The 9,517-nt window shown below is 36.1% G+C and overlaps 1 protein-coding gene across 3 annotated transcripts; it reads right to left on the bottom strand.

Moving 5' to 3' along the window:
* Positions 1-329: 329 nt before the first annotated feature.
* LOC132038321 (ABC transporter I family member 11, chloroplastic) lies at positions 330-8,973 on the bottom strand. Of its 3 annotated transcripts, XM_059429010.1 has the most exons (12): positions 8,582-8,973; positions 8,448-8,489; positions 7,024-7,103; positions 6,690-6,741; positions 6,438-6,571; positions 5,963-6,077; positions 5,760-5,846; positions 5,560-5,608; positions 4,284-4,368; positions 2,808-2,938; positions 2,098-2,360; positions 330-563 (listed from the first exon to the last, which is right to left on the bottom strand). In XM_059429010.1, the coding sequence occupies exons 1-10, from the start codon at positions 8,669-8,671 to the stop codon at positions 2,860-2,862; spliced, it is 813 nt and encodes a 270-aa protein (XP_059284993.1). In that variant the 5' UTR covers positions 8,672-8,973; the 3' UTR covers positions 330-563; positions 2,098-2,360; positions 2,808-2,859. The 3 variants fall into 3 exon arrangements, with proteins under 3 accessions (XP_059284993.1, XP_059284987.1, XP_059285000.1); XM_059429004.1 differs by lacking the exon at positions 2,098-2,360 and having other exon boundaries at positions 8,582-8,970; XM_059429017.1 differs by lacking the exons at positions 2,098-2,360; positions 6,690-6,741; positions 7,024-7,103 and having other exon boundaries at positions 8,582-8,971.
* Positions 8,974-9,517: the final 544 nt, after the last annotated feature.

The following is a 9,517-nucleotide window of genomic DNA, read 5'->3' as shown; positions in this document are numbered from 1 at the left end:
ATATTTTGGAATTTTGAAATATGACTAATCTTTGCCCAAAGTATGGAAAAAAACGTGATTGGAAAGGTAACGCAAAAAAAAAAAACCAGTTCACACCATTCACGCACAAAATTCGTGCGTGAAAGGCTCAAACTGTATTTTTGCAGTTTGGTCCTTTCACGCACGAATTTCGTGCGTGAATACTACTAATGTCATTTTTTTTTTTTTGCACTAGTTTGGTTCAACTTTTTATTTTTTGTACTACTTAAGTCGCGGATTCCAATAATACATACTGAACAAAATTCCAATCGACACTTAAAACTTTTGGTAAGAGACTAGGACAAAATAAATGCTGCAAACCCATCAAACTCAGTTACAAAAGCCAGTAACTACATTCACATGTTAATTGAAATTTAAAGGACAAATTAAGTGCTAAAGAAACTATCACAAAACTCATTACAGAAAGTAGTGATTACATTCAGAGGTTACATGAAATGTTAAGACCTCAATAGTCAAGGGATTGAAGTAAAACAATAACCTTGAGCACTCTCCAAGAATAATATGCAATCGTTTCTCATAAAAACCTGCAAGTAATTATAAAAACCTGCAAGTAATTATTAAGTGTCAAAGTTGATTGTCAGAATCAACTAACGGAAAAGCGAAGAAAAGACATAAATAAAGAACTAGAAATATGCAACAAGAAGTGTAGTCAGTATTAGACTCGGAATGTCTAAACAAAATGATAAATACCTTCTTGGTCAAGAAGGATAATCACAAAGGATAATTCGATTAACACATAACAAGGCTGCATTCTAAACCATTGAACAAAAATTTATTGATGACTGTGCGTGTGTGTGTGTGAGAGAGAGAGAGAGTGAGTGTATACATATCTCAAAGTTTGTCAAATTTGTTCCATATTTCATCTCATGAGAGTCCATAACTTTTCATTAACTTTTGAATCTATTGTCACAACACTCATCGCATTGCTGGTATAATTACCAAAGAAAGAGAAAAAGAAAAAAAATATATCACTGCTACAAAGCATGTTTAAGTCAAAATTTTGGTGGTTTTGGCCATCAATGTGTCTCAAAAATCTTGAGGATTGACAGTTTCTAATGTGGTCAGATCCTCGTAATCAATTTTAATCGTCCAACTGGAGGATTGTAATCAATTTTAATCGTCCAATTGGAGGATTCCTTGGTGAAACCTTTGCATGACTTCTGCCATTAGTTCTTCTAATTTGAGAAGTGTATAGGATTCATAAAACTCATCAACCATTTTCCGGCATATAGTTATACATTTGTTTCTCATATCACCAACTTCTGTCAGTATCACACCTATTCCATCACGGACAGACTTTTTCCAACATTAGCTAATGAATTTTGACTTGTTACCTATGGGAAGCTTTTCAAAATAGTACCACTGCACTGATCTCCTTGCTTTTTTATGCAAATTGGCTGGAAAGGAAAACGGGGCTTTTTAAAATTAAAGAATTGTCCCTAATTAACTTTAAGGCACTGGTCATGAGAACACTTTTGTTTGGTGCAAATTGCCTTTAAATTCTACCTTGAGAATGATTGACAACTCCTCACCAGCTTATGTATAGCAGTTCACAATTGACTTCACTCTCAAACTACTGAAAAGGTAAGCTCACAGTTATGCTTTCTACATTCGGAAACTCCCACACTTCCTTCTCAACTCAGAAATTGTTTGAAGAGCAAGAATACAATGTATAGCCAACCTACTACTTCACAACCACAAAGTAGCCACAAAGAGTGTATCAGAACAAGTTAAAAATAACAAAGTGGAGATGGTCCAGGAAGAACCATCTGATTGAATTCTTCCATGACTTTCTCACAATTGGCACTATTGGTTCTCAAAAAATAAAACCGATCCTCCGATACCAACAATTCCTATGCCTATTGAGCATGTAATTGATTGTGAAACGACATAACAGAGAGAGAACTTAAGCTTATATGACGACAAGCTAGAATAGTTTACTGAAGCTTTAGTGAATGAAGGTCATCAGACAGAAGCAGCCATGCAAGCATTATGAATGGCAAACAGATTAAAAGAGGAGTTGCTGAAAGCCTTGTCAGTATGGTAGAATGCCCACACCAGAAATATCTTTTCGGTTCTTCAGTTGAACGTCAAGAGACAGAAAGAAACAAAAAGGGTCACCAGGAGAGCTCCTTATAAAGAACGCACAGTCCAAGTCTATATCCAGCAAAATATGGGAAAGGGAATAAACAGGCCAATGGAAGATATGGAACACATTTCATGAAGAAGATGTTGAAGACCGTCCAGCCAAATCATAGAGCTCCTAACGCTGATGTCGTAGAGTCTGTCTCAAGCAAGAGGAAACTTCCACGGGTTGGTATCTATGCAAGGTAATTAAAAGGTTTTTTTTTTTTTTTTTTTTAATAAGTTGAAGGTATAAAAAAACTATCTATCAAAGATGTGGTTTAAAAATTAAGCTCATTAAAGGGTTTGCTCAGTATATAGTCAAATATAATCATATAGTTAAAACTTGAAAGGCATCCCTATTATGTATAATATTCTTTTTTCTTCTTTTTAAATATCTGAGTTATTTAGGACAGTTTGCGAGCACCGCGACTAAATTTGCTTCGGATTATGAAAAAACGGTTACTAGGATCATTAAAATGAAAAATCAGAGTTTTCACTCTTGTTTCAACACTAATTCACCATGTCAATTTTTATCTTGTAGCTTTATCACTACTCCTAAACTCTTATCATTTTTCCCAGTGAAACGAAGATCAGCCATAACTGAAAAAGCATGAAGATAAAGAGGCCAAATACAGTCATACCTCATAGATTGCATCAGAAAATGATTGTTGGGAACATTATAAATCCCAGGTATTAAATAGGTAGTGGCTCTCTTTTAAGTGCTCCTCCCATTTCCATCCTCCAAGATTGATCTACCAAAGATGCCAACTCCCTATAGATTACCATCACTCTGGCTATTAGAGAAGGAACCAAATATTTAATACATTAAGAAAACAAGGTACAGTTATCTCATTTTCACTGCCAGCTATGGATTAGTTAATTATCAATCAAGAATCAGAATGAATTGCTAAGCAAATAAGAATACCAGAAACAAAATGATGATTTATTGTCTTCCAATTAAATGCATCGTTTGACTATGCTCAAGTTGACAGTTGCATGCAGTTCTAACTTCTACCTCACCCATGGAGGATAGTGCCACCACTAGTTTTTCATATCCTTCAGGGATAGCAGTGAATAGACGGCCAACTAGCTTCGGGATTGAGGCAACAATTGTTAGATTGATCTTTTACTTAGAAATTGCCGATTGTGCAAAGTGTAAATGCTGTCCTTAAATTGTCCATCACTTCTATTTCAAATTGATTGTGTCGGTTTTCCCTTTTTCCTTTGATAAGTTTTCACCTCTTATTGCAAACAATTATAAGTTTGATAGACTCTATGTTTATGCTTTCAACATCTGAACAATTAATCTGTTGTTCGGCTGTTTTTTTTTTTTTTCTTTTTTCTTTTTCTGATGACCGAGAAATCCATCTGAAGCCAACCCTTTGGGCCAACTGCTGCCTTCGGAACTCGGGGCTGATGTGCCCGCCCCTCTACCCTTCTCCATTGCAATACTAAACTTTGTTTGCTTGGCGTAGTGCTCGAACATGTGACCTAAGACACAAATTCCTCGACCATTGCCAATTGAGCTAACCCCTGGGAGCATCTGTTGTTTGGCTGCTTGTCATACAGAAAATAGAAATACGCATATAAAGTCTAAACTATATTTTCAGTAAAATATAAAGTCAGCGGTTTTACATTTAAAAATGGTAGAAGCCTAGAAGGTGAACAAGATGAGCAATCAGAAACGGAGTAAATGAAAATTTCTTTATCATAACACTTGATATCATTATGGGAGAACCAAATGTGTCAAAGGGAGTGGCAAAAGTAGTACATGCGGCATGTATGGCAAGCGCATCGCACAAGTTCAAATTCTAACGGATGAGTCAAGTCTAGTGGAGAAGGGTAGAGAGAAGATCCCATTCTCCACCGAGTTCCGAAGTGGGAAACAATGGATTTCTCAGTTATCAAGGAAATAGAAACGGGGAGTCAGCGAAATTTTCCAGAGTTCACGAGTTATGGATAAATGACTTCCTTCACGGCTTCACTAGAAAGTGTCGACTAAAATTTTTCGATATCAATAGAAACCTCGAGTGGACAATGCTCGACATCTAGCATGGTGATTCATTTCCAACAAATAAGTAAACAATAATAACAAATGGACCAAATCAGGAACTTACTTGAGGTCATGGCTGACAACAAGTAAAGTTAGCTCCTTCTTTAGATGCTTTAACAATTTCGCCACATCTGCACGAGCCTTCCAATCTGTTTTCCCTCATAGATAATGAACTTTTTTAGACACTGAGGTTAGGCACTCAAATATAAGTAAAAGTTGGGACCAAAAATACAAACATAGTCTGCCCATCTAATAATAATTCATTAAAAGAAAAAAGAAGAACCAGGGCTAGCTCTATCATATCAAACAAAAGAAATTAGTAAAATTTTGCTTTCCAATCTTTATGTGAATAGCTTCACTCCATAAATAGTCCTCCCGCTCAATATCACAAGCTAGCCTCACTACCATTAGCCTATATGCAAAACAGAGGTACATCTAATCTGGCCAGCTCGTCAACTCTGCTTGTACCAACCATACCAACGAATTGCTATATGATAAATTTCAGAATAGCCCTTGTAACCATATTAGCAAGAGCAAATATGAGAGCTAGTACACAGATAGCAGCAAGAATGTTTTAGGCTAGTACACAGATAGCAGCAAGAATGTTTTAACACAACAATGTTTTTGTACATCGATGTAACCATTTGGAGAATACGATCAGATAACCTAACAAGGAACTCGAGCTTCTACTACAGAGAAGCAAACAAAATGCTTTTAAGTGAAGCCAAAAGAGTTCCTCTAAAGCAGATGTAGAGATCCCACCCTGATTGCCTTTAGTTTCTGGAGAAATAGATAATGCAGCCTAACATAGAATCTTAATGTTCAATGGCAGAAAGATTTAACATAATTTAGCACATTATTCATGAAGTAAAAGCAAGTAACATAACCCATGACTAATTACTCATCCTATTTTGACTTGTTTATCATTATTAACAGCTCAGCATATAGGGTTTGCTAAGATTTTACAATCTTGGTGCTTCAGTCAAAATATAACAAGTTAGGACTTTTGTAAGCACGGATTACTGAGACTGCAGGATACGGAACACTGAACCCAGACTTCAATAACCATAGTGAAAAGAAGGATTGTTCTTCAAAAATAACAAATGTAAAATCCTTGGTCAAGCATCTCAATTCCTTCTGTATCCTTTCAACTTTAACCTAGAAATCTCAACTATTTTTGTTCTGTCAAACCAGATCTTTTGTTAATCTAAAAGCATAGGTACGTGGGACAATAACCAACTAATAGATAATCAAATACTAATAAGAGAAAACTATTGAAAAAAGATGAAAAGTTAATCCAAAAAATAAAATGAAATAGATCGCTGAGAGCTTCTTCGTACCAAGACCAGCAAGAGGCTCATCCAATATTAATAAATCTGGTTTTTGAACCTGTGCAAAGAGAAAACTATATTAATAGACAGATGATCAACCAAGATAGCAACAATATTTGGTCGTACAAATAGGCATATGCATGTTCATACAAATGCACATAAAATGGCAGGCACGCAATTCCAACTTTTCATAGGTGAGAAATCCTTACTAATTGAATAGCAAGGGCAAGTCGACGTTTGTAGCCACCGCTTAATGAGTGGGGATCCTTATCCAAAGGTATTCCAGTTAGACCAACCTAGGAGTTGTCAACCACATAGACACCTGTCATAATTTTCTGAAACGCGGACAAGTTTTTCTCCTTTGGACGACAAAATTACATAACAGTTTAAATCGCACTTAAGGAATACATACCGAGGTAATGGCCTTTTGAAGTCTAGAAGCAAGAAGCTCTCTTAACTGTAGGCCACCCTTTTGTCTTGGCCACCCGAATGTAACTTCATCAAGAACAGTGTCCGCAACAAAGTATCTGTAGAACAGTGAAACAGACAAAATCAAGTTGAATAAACTGCTGTTGGAACCCAAAAGAACTGTTTAAACTTTATGTACCTACCTAACAAATGCAATACTCACTTTACCAATATGCATGCAAATAAATAATTCTATAATTATGGAGAGGTAAGAAATAATGTTTAAATAATTGCAGTGCTGATGATTCATACCATCTGCACTTGCAATAAATTTGATAACTAGAGGAGCTTTTGTCTTTTCAGTAAAAACAGCAAATGAAAACGCATTGTGTTTAATATGAACCTCGTCATTAAAATCGCTTTGTGTCACAAAGAACATCCTGACAGTGCATGAAACACCCCATTCAAGAAATGAGTACCTCTCAGGAAATTGGAAAACAATGCCAACTCTTTCTGGTTGTAAGGATTCAGGAGACTTGATCTTTTCACCATCATAGCTATATCTTTGCACATATATGGAACCGGATGTTGGTTTGCTTAGCCCTGCAATCAGCTGCATGGATAAGGTCAAAGATAAAAAGCAGCCTGAACAAAGTACCTTTTCTTTTGGAGGTCGGACAAGAGAAAAGCTACAATGAATTTGGATAGAAAAGACCAAATCAAAAGAACACCTGCAATAAAGTAGTTTTTCCACTTCCACTCCGTCCAAATATCAAGCCAAAACTACAAAAGACCCATGTCAAATCCTGTCATCCACACGGAGCCTCTTTAAAAGGCATATCAGTATTTGAGCTTCTAGTTGATTTGTAGTGATACTGTTCCATAGACAGCTTCATGTCTTTTTACATATCTTATTAACAGTTAGGAGATTCAAAAATCTTATGAAACAGTTAGGAAAATGTAATCTCTAGTTAGCTCTCAGCCATGATCAGTTGACAAGATGACAAAGGACGTTTATAGCAGTAACGGAATATAGAGCGTTTGAATTTTAGCAACAGCCTGTACCTTTTCTCAGGGATGGAAAGGTTGACTTGACTCAATAGGTCGATCTTGGTCCCTGGAGGTCGATAAGAGACATCCCTTAGCTTCAAATCCATAACAAACAAAAAAAAAAGGTTCGACATCTATTAGTACCACCTCCACTATACAACCATAATATGTTCAATAATCTCTGGACAGCCAAAATAGATAAATTATAAAGAGAAAAACTGACGGTTTCAAATTCAGCTTGCTGCATGCCTTGTTAGTTAAGATGGGACTAGAATTATTTGGAATACCTTGTCTAATACTTATTAACTCCTAGAAGTATTGGACAATTGAAAAAGAGAAATCATTGGCAATTCAATAAGAAGTTGCTGAAAGACTTCTTGATTAAAGAGTGTATATGCTACAGAATAAGGTCTCACAACCTAAGCAACATAACTCCTTTTGCCGTCAGTCTAGTGTGCCACATGCGACAAAGGGGATTCAATCCGTCAGGAAGTTAGACTACTCAAATAGGTGAAAATTATTTTTTCTTGTTTTTTTCTTGTTCTCAATCTCGGTGTCATTCTTGTAAATTCGGGTGTCCGAGTCTCTTTGAGCCCCCTATCCCGGGGGTGACATAATAGTACAGGCTCAATCTCGGTGTCATTCTTGTAAACTTTTTTTGAATCCCCTTATCAGAATTATTGGCTTAGACACTATCGCCACCCTAGAAAAAAAAATTAAATAAAAGAAAGAGGAAGCCTGCGACACATCGGTTGCTTCTGCTAGTATGTAAATGATTCAAAGTGCCAGCAATAGCTATCAATTTCCAGAAAAACTCAAATACCACCAATCTCCTTCAGCTAGGCTAAACTTCTGAACCTAAAAAGTTTGCAAATTCATAACAACTGAAGCTATCGAGTATTCTGATAGTGTTTATGAAAAAAAAAAACCCAGAGAAAGACAACAAATAAATAATGATTGATGAAGAAAAGAGGGAAGCCCTGATATAGAAAGGTACACCTCTAGCAAATATACAACAACAACATACCCCGTGTAATCAGTGGGGTGCAGGGAGGAGGGTAAAGTGTACTGTGAGTACCTTTACCCTACCTTGGGAGGTAGAGAGGCTGTTTCCCAATACACCCTCAGCTCAGAACAAGGCAATAACAAAGCAGGTCAAAAAGGCAATAAACAAAGCAGGTCAGATACAACAAAACAGTATGCTAGGCGGCGAAGAAGAGACAGTACACCTCTAGCAAATATATAACAAGGATTTGTGTGAACGTGCAGTTAAACAAAAATTGTAAATGTAGGGAATCAAACAATGTTCAAGAACTTTACAGCAATTAATTTTCCTAAAATTAGGAAAAGAAATACTAACAAATATACAAAATGATCGCCGCGAGTGCTATTGAGAAGTAGAAAGGTAGTGGAAAAGAAGTAAAAGAAGAGGGGTTTACTTCGAAACAGGAGTAATCGCAGGAAACGGACAGTGTTTGCGTCTTTCTGCAATAGAAATGAGAACGTTAGGCTGACAAATGTAAAATTATAGGTTAAGAATAAGAAAAAGAACAAAAGGAAGAAGGAGCAAGACTTGCCTGAATGGCCGATGAGGATAAAAAGGCACTGTTGATGGTCTTCCCAAAATGTAAGAGAAGCTGGAAATCAGTGGAATGCTTCCCATCTTCTGATTTTTGGGCCTAAGGAACTAAAATGTGATATAAGATGAGCATAAATTCAAGTTACCATTATCAAAAAAAAAAAGATGAGAATAGATTCAGTAACTTGGACTAAAGTCTTAACTCCTCTGGTGGGGTTTACCCAGTATCACTCGCAATATCTGCCTCTAAGAGAGCCTTAATTTCAGAAAAGTAATAAAAAATTTACTTACTGACAGAACAGATATAAAGTAGACCTCACTAATTCGAATTTCAAATGATCAAATGAAAAGAGTTAAAATCTTCAATCAATATATTCTAACTAGACTACACAAAAAGAAAAAAAAAGATATTTTGGAAATAAAGGGATTTTGTGATATTCAGATGGAAAGAAATAGATGGGATGTACCTGATGAAAAGAGAAAGCACACAAAATCGTAGGCGTAGCTATGTGAAATAGAGAGAGGCAGGAAAAATGCGCAGTTGAGGGAAGTGCACTTTGGCGCTGCAGTTGAGGTGGGTTATTTGGATTGGGTGGGTTGAGCTGGATGGATCTTTTAAGTTTGGTATGAACCAAAAGTGAAAAAGTTTATTTCGTGCCTGGGTGTTTAAATATTTTTCTATCTCGCCAATTAGTAATCCCAAAAGTGTAAAAATTTGAATTCAACAACTTGTGAAATAAAAAATAAAATATAAAATCTCACATAACTAATGTGAGTTGTATGAGCACCAAAGATATACTGATTTTTCATAATTAGAGAACGATTAGTTATCTAAATTTTAAAAAGTAAGGATGATTTTGATTCAAAGTTCAAATATAAGGGATTGTTTGGGGATTTTTCTTCATTTTCTTTCGTGAAAATGGCACCCGG

The sequence above is a fragment of the Lycium ferocissimum genome, chromosome 2 (assembly GCF_029784015.1).
Source record: "Lycium ferocissimum isolate CSIRO_LF1 chromosome 2, AGI_CSIRO_Lferr_CH_V1, whole genome shotgun sequence".
Taxonomy (NCBI): domain Eukaryota; kingdom Viridiplantae; phylum Streptophyta; class Magnoliopsida; order Solanales; family Solanaceae; genus Lycium; species Lycium ferocissimum.
Note: the sequence above shows the minus strand (reverse complement) of the source record. Positions and strands in the feature narration are given on the sequence as shown.